This window comes from Adiantum capillus-veneris, chromosome 16 (assembly GCF_014529385.1).
Source record: "Adiantum capillus-veneris isolate H3 chromosome 16, ASM1452938v2, whole genome shotgun sequence".
Taxonomy (NCBI): domain Eukaryota; kingdom Viridiplantae; phylum Streptophyta; class Polypodiopsida; order Polypodiales; family Pteridaceae; genus Adiantum; species Adiantum capillus-veneris.
The window spans coordinates 78,312,803-78,326,588 of NC_140946.1; the positions used below are offsets into that span (position 1 = coordinate 78,312,803).

At 41.2% G+C, this 13,786-nt stretch overlaps 1 protein-coding gene across 1 annotated transcript; it reads left to right on the forward strand.

The window, feature by feature from the left end:
- Positions 1 to 3,790: 3,790 nt before the first annotated feature.
- On the forward strand, positions 3,791 to 7,938 carry LOC147439323 (cystinosin homolog). The gene is made up of 8 exons (XM_086485185.1): positions 3,791 to 4,092; positions 4,320 to 4,452; positions 4,548 to 4,637; positions 6,275 to 6,399; positions 6,478 to 6,520; positions 6,616 to 6,733; positions 7,347 to 7,396; positions 7,475 to 7,938. Exons 1-8 carry the CDS (start codon positions 3,947 to 3,949, stop codon positions 7,607 to 7,609), a joined length of 840 nt encoding a protein of 279 aa, XP_086341311.1. The 5' UTR covers positions 3,791 to 3,946; the 3' UTR covers positions 7,610 to 7,938.
- Positions 7,939 to 13,786: the final 5,848 nt, after the last annotated feature.

Sequence of the window (13,786 nt, forward strand, 5' to 3'; positions counted from 1 at the left end):
AAAACTTGAAGTGGAATCAACGGGAAGAAAGAGACCTGTTTTTGCTCATGAACCTTCATCCTTCTCTTCCTTGGACAATGTTGAACTATGTGCCCCTGCTCTCCGCAATACATACATAAGCCATTAATGCGTCGTCTTTGCTTCTCCTGGGCTGAGAGAGATTGAAACCGTGCTGAATCAATTTGCATGGGCTCAATGCTTAATTCATGGCCCTGTTGAGGTGTGTAGCCATTATGTGTCACTTCTGTTTGGGGTCGCAATGGTGCCCCAAGACGCCTCTCTTGTCTCCTCTCAAATAGTCGATTATCACATTCTATTTCTTGAGAGATGAACTCGCTTAGTGTGTGAACCTTTGGCATAGTCAATAAAAGATCTTTTACGTCATCCTTTAATCCCCATCGAAATTGGCTAATGAAATATTCCTCATGCCAAGTCAGATCACAAGTGAGCTGTTGAAATTCGGATGCATAGACGGATGCAGGTCTTCATACTTGGCGGAGATTTTTAAGTTTGGTTTTAGCAACCCTTGCTCTATCAGTATCCCCAAAGGTTGTAGAGAACTCCCGCACAAAAGCTTCAAGGTCATGAAGAAGAGGAGATTCTTTTTCAAGTAAGGGAGCAAACCAAGAGAGAGCTGTACCCGAGAGGAGGGTCACAATAAGGCCTACTTGAGAGGCATCATCTGGATAACGCTCTCGTTGCATTTGAATGAAGAGACGCACTTGTTGGAGAAAACCTCTAAACTTTGATCTAGTCCCATCAAATTTTTCGGGCATGCTAACCTTCGGCTCCTTCTTATGTTGTTGAGAATAGCTAGATCTTGCAGCTTGTCCTTGATGTGTGCTTGTCTCTTGAAGCTCTTGAATTTGACGTTGAAGATTTTGCAACGCTGGTCCCAAGATTAGGGCTTGCCTTGCTTGAAGTTGAGCGTTACTCTCGCGAAGTTCTTGTAACTGAGCTTGGATGCTTTGCAATGCGTTGATGACATCTTCCATCGTCGGCTCCATGATGGCTTGAGAAGATTAAGAGATGGTAGTCTTGCCAAACTGTTATGAGCGCGTATAGAGCTAGAAGAGAGCAAGAGGAGGTGCTCACAATGTACAAGAACTTGGATTTGATGATAAGTTTAATATTGATTACAAGACTTAGTACTTTATTAAGAGAGTTAGATACAAGACTTGGATTACATGACTTGAGTACAAGAGAAGTCTTGATTGCAAGGACAAGACTTGAACATAAGAACTAGAAGAGGGATTTCCTCATAGGAGGCTCACAAATGGTGTTGGCAAGATTGAGGGGCTTGTGGCCCAAGACCCCTATTTATACTAGTGCTTGAGGAGGTTACTTGAAGAGGTTAGGAATTTCTAGGTTCTTCTTGATCTTCTAGATCCTTCTTCATCTTTCTAGAGCTTTCCAGAAACTTCTAGATTCTTATGAAATCTTCTCCATGCTTCTAGAAACTTCTAGAATCTCCTTGACACTTTTAGAACTTCTAGAATCTTCTAGATCCTTCTAGATTCTTCTAGAGCCCTCTAGCGATGATGTAGGCGATGACATAGACGATGATGCAGGCAACGACTGACTCTCAAGCATCCATGATAGAGTGAGTATGGCTACTTGATGACGAATATAGCTGCATGGTCTGAGCTTGAATAGAAGACATTAGGATTTGAAGCTACGATCATTGTTTGGTGAGAGCTACCACGTAAAAGAGCAAACAAACTTCTTGTTTGGTCAAAGAAGTTTGCTCTCTTACTCCGACTCTCATAGGTGCAAGACCTCTTGTGATCTCCGTAGACAATGCTGTACTTGATAGTGACACCTTCACATCTATAAAGACGGTGGTTGACCCCTTCAAGGCTACCCTCTCACTTTTGCCTAGTTCCGCCCTAACACATGGGCCAATGGAGATTTAAAGCATGCAATAAACGTTATACTAGATGGTACTTCCATATGGAATGTGAAGATAACATGAGCTTAGTGAAAACACAGAGCATATTCCTTTCTGCCGATTACGACAAGTGTGATAAGGACAAACAAAGAGAGGGTGAAAGTAAAAAATTGCAATTGAAGGGGTTTGTGCAAGGCCATGAAGCTCTTGGCGGTTTTGAACAAATGTGGCAAGAGGGCATCATGGAAAGCATCGTGAAAATCCATGCATCCTCAAAGCATGTGTTTCAATTTAAATAGGGAGTGCAACTAGATAAATGTGATGGGATTGTCTTTAAGATACGAGGCAAAGAAATGGATTTGAGAATAGAAGAAGAGGAGCTACTCATCCAACTTTTCAAGGAGTATAGAGATGTTTTTGCATGGTCATATAAAGACCTCAAGGGGGTGGATCCATCAATCTGTCAACACACAATTCCCTTGAAGCCTGATGCCAAACCCTCTAGACAACATCCCTATACCTATAATGACACATTTTCCAAAGAGATTAAAGAGGAGCTTGATAAGCTCAAGGAGACAGAATTCGTTTATGAGATTGAACACACTGATTGGGTGTCACCCATTGTGGTTTTCCTCAAGAAAAATGGAAAGCTGCATGTACGTGCGAATCTCAAAAAAGTGAATGCTGCAACAATAAGGGATAATTGTCCCTTACCAATCACGGAACATGTGGTAAAACAAGTGGCTGGCAAACAAGCCTACTCATTTTTAGATGGATTCTCAGGATACAACTAATTGGCTATCACGGTAGAAGACCAATACAAAACGGAATTCACCACGAAATGGGGAATTTATGCTTATAGAGTAATGCCTTTCGACTTAACCAATGCACCTGCCACATTCCAAAGGTTAATGACGCACACCTGCAAAGAATACTTGCGGATATTCTTAGAAATTTATATGGACGACCTACATTTCACAAGGAGCTCTTTTTTGTTTTGACCATATGCAAAGAAGAAAACAACTGGTTGCGTAGAACCAAAAGTGAGTGAACCTTTTCATGCATGATGCATACTTGAGATTGCATGTTGGACCATGATGTGACTATTTCTTAAAACTTGAAGGTATTACCTCCAAATAATAAGGAGGTAAAAAGCTCCTTCAAATGCATTGCAAATCCAAAAATAAAGGACCCTCTTGTCCTGGAAGAGAAGCAAACATGACCCTTCCAACACCGAAGGAGAAGCATATTGTATCCATTCAACACTAGAGGAGGAAACACGTATACAAAGGAAGGGCACGTTCCCTATGGTTAATAATAATTAGGTAAGGACGATGCCACCTGCCCATCATACTTATGCATGGTTTTTTCTTTTTTTGGAGCTCAAGCATGAGAGCATGTAATGCAATAATCATAAATTTTATAGGCATAGATTAAGAAATTTATGATCAATGCGTTACGTGCTCTCATGCTTATAAATTTCTTTTTTGGGGCTCAAGCATGAGAGCACGTAATGCATTGATCATAAATTATGCCTGTGAATTTTTTATTTGTTACGGACTTCTTTTGACTTTTAGTTATCCTTTCTGGCAAGGTTTGGACGAAAAAATTATACATGCGTTTTGAAATCAATTTTTTAAACACGAAATACAAGTACATATTTACCATTGGAGCATATTCAATGGTAATTTACTACACGAGTGTGATTGAATCTAGCCATTCCCTACGAAATAATCATGGCACTTGTGTATGTGACCCATGCCGAAGGAATGTCCATAGCCTGGCCTAGGATTCTCAGCAAGTGAGCTTTTTGAGAAGTGGGGACATTGGGGCTGAAAAGGAATCTCCCAAAGAATCGATTCATTAAGTTAAAGAAAAAAAAAAAAGATTCACTCTAAAGTTTTGCAAATCATTCGGCTCAGTGCATTTTTCAACTTTCCTTCTGCTGAAGACGAGGATGAGGCCCCCAGCCTCTGATGCCATGTCTGCTTGTCTCTCCCCTTGTCATACCAGCAACGCCTCAAATTCTTGCTGATCCGAGGACAACACGTCGTAATGGGGGAACTTTCCGCAGGAGCAGTTGGGGCAGAGTGGAACTCTCTTTATCTACAGTTGCTCTACCAAGCATTGGGCTGGTTCGCCTTCGCCGCATGGTCCTGTAGCTTCTACCCTCAGATCGTCCTCAACTTCACCAGAAAAAGGTGGGTTCTTCTCACCATTTCAATTTTTCCATGTTCTCAGATGTGGGTTGTTTGGTTTTCCCTGAGTTTGGACTTATTTTATCTCTTGATTGGCATTTTCTTTCCGCTAGGACTTGAGATCTGCTTATCTTCTCCATGATCCCAGATTGGGGTTGTTGGAGTTGCCTTCTGATTGCTTTTGAATCTCTTGATTTTGTCTATTAACCTGCTTATTTTGTGTTCCGTAGTGTTGTAGGCTTGAACTTTGATTATATCCTGCTGAACTCGACCAAGCACTCCTGTTATCTGATATACAATGCTTCCATGTACTTCAGCCCTGTCATTCAATACCAATATCATGTTAAGTATGGCTTCTCTGAGGTAAGACAAGTTTTTAGCTTGTCGTTTGTACTGTATCATCTTGTTGCACGTATGCTTTTACCTTGGTATAACTGGTGTGTTTTCCTCAATCACAGCTAATTCCTGTTGCTCCGAGTGATGTGGCATTCTCCATTCATGCAGTCCTCATGACTTGGCTTCTTGCTTACCAAATAATAATCTACGAGGTTAGTTGTACCTCAATGTCCCAAGCAGTGAAACACATGTATCTCGTTCTGATCCTTTGCACTTATAGAGTATTTGCACACTATGTTGTAGCTTTTACGTGTTTACCTTGAACGGTGGGTGGTTTTCGAGCATTTGTGATACTTATACTTGAATGTCCAGTGGGACAAATACAAACATGCCCATTGTGTTTCCTAATAAATGATAGTGAGAAGGAAATTGGAGTCAAGTATCCCAGCTGTGACAACACTATTGGCATAAGCCCACATGTGAACTGTAAGGGGTGCCTAGCTCTAAGGCTTGCATAAATTGGCGAAGTCCCTAACACTTTAAGGTTTTGGGGTATGGATGGCTAGACAAAGTTGTGGAATCCTTGCACTTAAGCACGCTTGTGCAGAAGCAACACTGGGATGAGGAACCTTCCTTGAAGCCTTTCCCCCATTCCATATCAAACACCTCCTTAGCAAAGATCTGTGTTGCCTGCAACTTAGCAAACAGGAAGATGGAGTGATGATACATTGCATCTGCAATATAGTTCCTGAGGCCCTGAAACGCATTTTACCCTTGAATAATACCTAAACTTACATGTTGTGACCGTATAGAGTTGCACGTCACAAAAGGTATCTTACATAATTTGTTTACATAAAATGATGATTGAACATATGATAGTTCTATTTTCTAAATGGCGATGAATCTTTGGGTTGTTCAGGTGCATGAGCAAGCAACATTACTGACTCCGAACTGAGCTGCTTGACAGCTTTTTGTTTGACTATTGTAAACAGCGACATTTAGGTTTGCTCTCTTTTGGTTGCACATATGTCTTTTTCCAACATTCTCCTATACCTCTCTCTACGAAGACCTAGGTGCTGCTTCAAGGTGCATGTTTGCAATGCTGTTGTAGATGCTGATTTTTTACCATTTCTTGCAAATGACCAATACCCTTTCTTCAATCACCAAGCAATGCCTTTTTGGGAGGAACATGAATTCAGGGGCGAATTAGAACCGGGAAACACCCTGATTAATCCCATCTATGAAGAGGGAGTTCTGCACTTCATATTTGTTTTTGACTGGATGCAAACTGATTTCATTCCGGACTTTGTTTTGAAGCATCAGAATCAATAATGGATCACACATCATGCTATTGAGCTGGCCTATCTGACTTTTCATCTTTGCTCTTACAATCATTCACGTCATTAAAGTATTGTCAGAATTGCTGATGATGATTAACCAAAACAAGAGAAGAAAGAGCCGAAATGTATTTGTGGTGGCCAGTATTGATGTTGATGGCCAGTGGATGCTTGCAAATACTTTGTGCAAGGGGGGACTGGGGTGCCAGAGGAATTTCTTAGGGTGTCTTGAAAATGTCTCGAACAATCATAATAGGCTTGTGACAAATGGTTTGGATGAATAATCTCCATTTACTATCCTCAAAGCTGTGTCTAGGCTCTTGTTTTTGTAAGGGGTAATGTAACGTTCCATGTAATCAGTTAACAATGTGCAAAGTAATAATGTGTCTAGAATTTGCATGTACTTCTGAATGCAGTACCGATTGACATTCAATGTGCATCTTGTGGTGTTTGTTCTTTTCGGTTGAAGTTATTAAGGCACTTGTCAGTAAGGAAAAACCCTCGTTTGACAGAGAGGCAGCCAAGGAGTCTCAAAGGCTGCAATAGCAATCTCAGGTGGAGCATGGATTGTAGCAGCTATATGCCTGGGCCTTGCTTGGCCCCAAGGCAGATGGCTCTGGCTTATTTCAAACTTTAAGTAGGTCTTGAACTACTCTATTGGAATCACATTTTCATGGGTTTTGTGGTACTGACATGGATAATGGTTTTGTAACAGCCTTATTCAAGTTGTCTTGGCACTCATCAAGTACATGCCTCAAGTAAGTGCTTCGCATTTTGTGTGTGTTTGAGATGGATAAGCTAGAGTTGTGAACGGAAGACTACCGGTCCCATATGTTATCTTAATTCACTCCAGGTGTGGTTGAACTATGAAAGGAAAAGCACATTTGGGTGGAGTATTGGAAATGTCCTCTTTGATATGTCAGGAGGGGTCGGTAATTTCTTCCAAATGGCTGTACAATCGATTGATCAAGGTCAAATTTTTATGTTTTAAGCTTGTTTCTTTCTTGATGCCAAAAGAAGTGAGTTGCATCTACAATTTCTATAAGGCTTGGTAAATGCCCCCTAGGCTTGCAAACAGGCAATGACGTATCGATTTGAGCCTTATGCCGTGTGTGGACAATCACAATTATGCTGAATTCCATTTGCTAGACATCAGTTGTGCCGCTTTTAGGCTTCTCTTTGGAAATAGAAGATTTTTAAAATGCTCTCATTGTCCCAAGTTTGTTTGCGGTTTGAAGAACCGCTCACATGCCATACCACAACTGCTGACCTTTTGAGAGGCAGAAGCCTTGCTCTGCAGCCTGCGATTAGCGTCCTGTGTAGCAATAATTCGCGTTTTTCACCCTCTTCTGTTCTTCTGTTCAAAAAGTGTTCAATACGACAGTAACAGATCTCTCCGTTTCTGGTTCAAATCACGGGCTGGTTTTAGATTAGGGTTTGATGGGTAGACCAGGAGTTTTTGAGGAAAGTGCGCAAGAACCTGCAGTGAGAGAAGAAGCCGTCTCATGATTTGCCTCCTCTTTAAGTACAGAGAGTTTGATTATCTTTCCAGACTCTCAGACCTTCAGTTTGATTTATTTTCAGGATCATTAGACAACTTCTCAGGGAACCTTGGAAAAATACTTTTGTCGAGTGTAAGTAAAGCATTTGCTTCTCTCATTCTTTTTCAATTTATATTCTCACACTTTTAAATCATCGTGCTCTTGGTACAGATTGTCATCGTGTTCGATCTTCTATTTACTGTGCAACATTATATTCTATACCATGATTCGAAGGGCTCAGGTCCATCATACGTTGCGTTGGATTTGGAAGATGAGAAAGCGGAAGCTAATAAGCTACCTGTATAGAGACCCCTTTAAGGGCATGTAAACATTGTGAATAGTATTGTATAGTATTCTTTTCATCCTGGGGCTCTAATACAAAGAGCAGCCCCCAAGCATTCAAGAGCAGCCCATAACCAATGAGGGCTAGCAGCATTTAAGCTTTAATCGCAGCTCATAACCACATTCACAATGTCCTAAGGCAACCCCCAAGTGCCCACTCAATTGAGGTACTTGCTGCCTGAAAGGATTGGCAAGTTGTTTGTGTATACATCATCCAAGACTGCTGGCATTAACAGCGCTTCAGATATGTTTGGAGCGACGGGGAAATTCTTTGAGTGAATTGGTTCTACAAACCCTCTCTCTCTCTCTCTCTCTCTCTCTCTAATTGCTCTGTTTTTCAATGTGTAAACAAGCACAAATTGCACTGCACAGTTGGATTCATAATAACAACTTCACCTCTACATTTTGTAGATGGCCTACTTGTATAGAATATATGCTTCAACTAGAATCCCTATATCTATATGTGTGTTGTGCGTGCATGTGCGCGCACGCGTGCACACACACACACACAGCCCCATGAGATTGGATAGACTAGCTCCTTGCTGCTGTCGGTCAAAGTTAGAACCACCCTACAACTAGTTGTACCCCCTCTTGACACAAATAGGGGTCCGTCCCTAGATCTCAAGAGTCACCTCATGTTGCAGTTAGTAGTGGTGCTCCAACCAAGCACTTCTAGGGGGGTAAAAGTGTTTTCTGCACTTACATCGCTCCCAAGTGATGTAGCATTCTCCATTTATGCCGTTCTCATGACTTGGATTCTTTCTTACCAAATAATATCCGAGCACTTGCATCTTACTCCGATCCTTTGCACTACTAGAGTATTTTCGTATGTTCAGTGGCCCAAATATGAACATGCCCAACCTTGTTTCTTGATACATGATAGCGAGAATGAAATTGGTGTCCAATACCCGAGCTGTGACAACATTGTTGGCATAAGCCCACTTCTGAACTATCAGTGGTGCCTAGCTATAAAGCTTGCATAAATTCGTTGAACTGGAGATCCCTAACACCTTGAGGTTTTTGGATTTGGATGGCTAGACCAAGTTGTGGGAACCTTGCACTTAAAGCGCGCATGTGCAGAAACAACATTGGGATTGGTGACCTCTGAGGAAGTCTTGCCCCCATGCCATATCAAACACCCCATTTGCAACAATTCCTTTGCTGGCAACTTAGCATACCACAGCAATATACCCCGAGGTCCTTAAACGCATTTAACTTTTGGATAACACATATATTTATAGGTTGCAAGCCAATAGAGTTGCTTTCTAGAGCATGAGGGTGATGTCACCAGAGGTCTCTTTTGGTTGTACAGGTGCTGCTTGAAGGTGCATGTCTGTTTGCAATGCACTTGGATATGCTGATTGTTTGCCATTTCTTGCAAACAACCAATACACTTGGCTTGCTTCAATCAGCAAGCAATGCCTTTATAGATTTAGGGAAAAATTATAACTTGGGAACACTGTGATTAACCCCATCTGTGAAAACGGAATTTCACACTTTATGTTTATTTTTGACTGAATGCAAACTGATTATTGTATACTTCGTTTTGAAGAGTCAGAGTCAAATAGTGGATCACACGTCATGCTATCGAGTAATTATTCACTTCATTAAAATACAGAAGTGCCAATGATCACTAACCAAAACAAGAGAATAGGAGCAGAAATGGAATTGTGGTCCTGTTAACTATCCTCGAAGTTGTGTCTGGGCTCTTGTTTTTGCAATGGGCAATGTAATGTTCCATGTAATCACATAACAATGTGCAAAGTAATAATGTGTCTGGACTAGCGTGTACATATACGTCTGAATGCAGTATGGATCGCTCTTTTCTCAATGCCATGTGGTTTGATTGAAGTTATTAAGATACCTGTCAGTAAGAAAGTTCCATTCATTGTTTGACAGAGAGGCAGCCAAAGAGTTTCAAAGGCTGCAATAGCAATGTCAGGTGGAGCAGGGATTGTAGCAGCTATATGCCTGGGCCTTGCTTGCACTTATTCCGAACTTTAAGTAGGTCTTGCACTACCTACTACATTTCCATTGGTTTTGTGATATTGACACGGGCAATGTTTCTGTAACAGCCTTATTCAAGTTGTCTTGGCACTAATCCTTAAGTAAGTGCTTAGTTTTTAAGCGTGTTTGAAGCGGATTAGCTAGAATTAATCATGATTATGCCTAGTCATGGTCAACGTGAAAGGCAAGGGTGAAACCTTGAAAATCTTGAAACGTTTAGAGTGGTGGTTCTTATTACTACCCGTTGATTTCGCTCCCTATGGCGACAAACGCTTTCTTGGTTTTTTTTGTATTATCTCAGAGAATCTAGCAATTTCCAGGGCGTTCTCGAACACTCGACAATTCCACACGTGTTTGAAGTAATAGAATCTAACGACTTGAGTGCCGGTAAGCAGGGCATGGTTCTTAAAAAACATTAGTTCTTGAAGAAACCAATCTTCTATCTGCGAATCTTTCGTGCCATGCCATTAATTAATCGGGCACTCCTCAAATAAGTGAGGAGGGTCCTCTTTGGATGTTCTGCAATGCGAGCATCTATCAAAACCAATACCTCTGGCATGAATCTTGACACCGGTAGGTAAGGCCCCCCAAAGCATCTTCCATAGAAACATCTTCATCTCAAGAGGTAGAAGAGGGCACCATATGTTCTTAGTGATTAACACCCATCTTGATTCCTGCCATGTTTTCACGACCATTAGACAACTTCTCAAGCAACCTTGGAAAAGTATTGTCTTCAAGTGTGAATAAAGTTTTGCCTCTCATTCTTTCTCACTTTATGTTATGTTGGATTCGAAAGATGAGAAAGAAACTGCTATCAAGCTACCTCTATGAGAAAGAAACTGCTGCCAAGCTACCTCTATATACCCCCTTTACAACATGTAAACAGTGTGAATAGCATAGTTTTTTCCCATACGTTTCCCTCGGCTGAACCATAAGTGACCCTAGCCTACTTCAAACAAAAACATAAAGTACTCTAGCCATTCCATATTCACCTAAACTCATAGATAAAACCTATGGAAGACTTCATACGATGGGCATGACAAAGAAAAACCAATAATAGATTGTAATAACTACATAGAAGCTTGCCCTATCTAGTATCAAATCCTCGACTATCCAAGCCAAAAGAACATTACACTAAGCTAGAAGCTATTGAACTTGCCAGTGGATTATGGAATGTGATATCAGATACTTGTTTTTTATACGTTTGACAACACATGGTATTGTTTCCACATGGTTTGGAAAAAACTATGGCATGAATAGTATTGTAGAGTACTCTTTTATTCAGGGCTCTAAGATGAAGAATGGCCCCGAAGCATTCAAGAGCAGCCCAAAACCAATGAGGCTAGCAGCATTTGAGCTTTAGTGGCAACTCATAACCACATTCAAAATAAGACAACCCCAAAGTGCTCACTCAATTGAGGTACTTGTTTCCAAGGAGGATTGACAAGTTCTCTAAAATTGTTTGTTTGCGCGCATGTGTGTGTGTGTGTGTGCGCGCGCGCATCATCCGTCCAGACTACCCATTGGCATTAATAGCTCTTTATATATGACTAGAGAGATTAAAAAATTCTTTGAAAGATAATTGCAAGCACAAATTGTAAATTTATGTAAGGACACGGGTCCTACGGGCAAGCCACCAACATGGTCAGATAGTGTGTACGCTAGGGAGAGGCTACAAGGTAGCATGGTTGGGTGGAGACTAGCACACTGCATTACTTTCCTCCTTTCGGTGGCATTTGAGCTATTTCGAAAAAGGGAAAAAACAGGTTGCATGTGCATGCGACGCACATCTCCTCTCCCATGATCTGCAGGTGCAACAGGCGGGGAAGACGACGGCACACAATGCAGCAAAAGAGAAGGTAGACACAGTGTGCGGCGCACAAGAGAACATATAGCGAGCAACAACAGCCGTCCAAGACCAAACAATGTATACGCTAGGGAGAGGCTATAAGATAGCTTGTTAGCATGGTTGGGTGGAGACTAACACACTGCATTACTCTCCTTCTTTCAATGGTATCTGAACTATTTTGAGACAGGGAAAAAGCGGGTTGCATGTGCGTGCAACACACATCTCCTCTCCCAAGATCGACAGGCAATAGGCGGGGAAGACGACAGCCCAAAGCGCAACAAAAGAGAAGGCATGCAAATCATGTGTACACGAGAACAGACAACGAGCAACAACCGCCATCTAAGGCGGACAATCAATGCAAACTCGACCGACAACTCTAGGCACTGAGGCTCTATTGGCGCCATTGGCTATGCGCATAGGAAGGCGCTCTAAACCCTTGCATGAAGGAGGGTTGTGAACCTTAACTCCGTACCATCCAAACTATTGAGACTTGTTGTATAAACAAGGAAAGGTAGCATACTTGAGTTGACAAAGAAAGCTAGAAGGAAAGGAAAGCTAAAAGCTTCAGAGAAGTAGTTTCACCCTTTCTTTTCACTCCTTAGAGAAAGGTAAGTTTTTTTTCAACAAGTGAACAAAAGCCTTTACAAAAATGATGAGTTTTTGTGAAGAATCAACGAAGGTGTTCTTACGAAGAACAAGACGTGAAGCGCTACAAATTTTGCAAGGCGAGGATTGCATGCTTCGCAAAAGTCATCGAACATAAAAAACACAACGACTTCAAGCTTTACAAGGTACAAGTTGATGTTTTTTTTCTCTCTCTACGTTAGCGTGTGTTTACCATGGCCGGCAAGGATATCCCACAAACATACACTTTTGATTTTGAGCATGCATATCAAAATTCGACAACCACGGACGTTGCCGACACTAATATGCACGACGATGATGGTTTAGGAGATAATGGCCTTGTAAATATGGTTGCTTTCATGTCTTTGAAAAATTGCCAAAGGGTACTTGAACGCAACCTCTTTGCATTAAATGCAGATGTTACAAACCTTACTGAGCTACTTATGAAATTTTTGAATTCACAGATGGTTTAAGGAACCCACGCTTCGCACGACTCAAGGAGTCCATGAGGCAAGTTCCTCAGAAGATGCAGAAGGTAGCAATGCATTACTTAAGAATATCACCATTCTTGAGTTTCACGTTGAAGAGCATGATCATAACAAGGATGCAGTCAATACGTTCTTACTACACAAATGGAGTGATATTCATAGGCTGAGACACACCTCAGATATTAAGACAAATGTGGAAACAAGTCTATCTCTTGACATTTTCAATAGATGATCGTCCTTAGTCTTGGACTACGTTCAAGCTTCTTTCTCCAAAGAGTTTTTGGACTATAATAAAGAAAATAAGAATTGGTTAGCATGGGATGCATGCCGCATGTCTAGTCTCTCTTTCACTCAATAACTTTCTAAGTATCGAGAAATCATATTAAAACTAAAAGGTCTAGATGAATTCTAAAAGATACGGAGTTTCTATAGGGATCTTGACAAAGACTATTATCTTCATGTCAATATCCAACATCCAAAAACTTTGCCCATCACTCATGCCTAGACGTATGATGATGACCAAGAGAGGAAGGGAAATGTTCCCTGCTCTAAGAATACTTTTTCTAAGAGCTATTCAGCTAAGAGCCAATGGCGATGTAGATCTCCTATACATTCCAAGAGGAACAAGAGACAATCTACCTCTCCGCACCCTCAAGAGGCTAAGAAGCCTAAGAAATCACGAGATACTCCACGTGAATCTCGCAGCACTGCCGATTTTAAGCGTGCAAAGAAACACAATTTGTGTTTCAAATGTCTTTTGGACCAGCATAACAAGAAGGATTTTCCTCTTTTGCAAGGCAAAGAAAAGGCCATGCACACGGTGCAACGCCTCACATTAGATTCATCTCCTAAATATTGTGTTGTAGAGGTTCTTCATATGGAAGAAAAGCACAAATATTGTGTGCTTGCTTCAATGTGGCAACCCACCTTTGGCTCCCATGAGTTGATTTGCATGCATGACACTACTAATGGAGAACGTGTTCGTATTTTAGTGGATGATGGTGCAACTCATAAATTCTTGAACTATAAGATAGTCAAGAAATTGAAGCTTACACAGACTCCCTGCTCCCACAAGTACGTGGTAGAACAAATGTCTGAAAATAATAAAGAAGTATGTGACATGGTAGTTCAAGGGTTTGAACTTATTGTTCAAGATCATACGATGACCCTTGA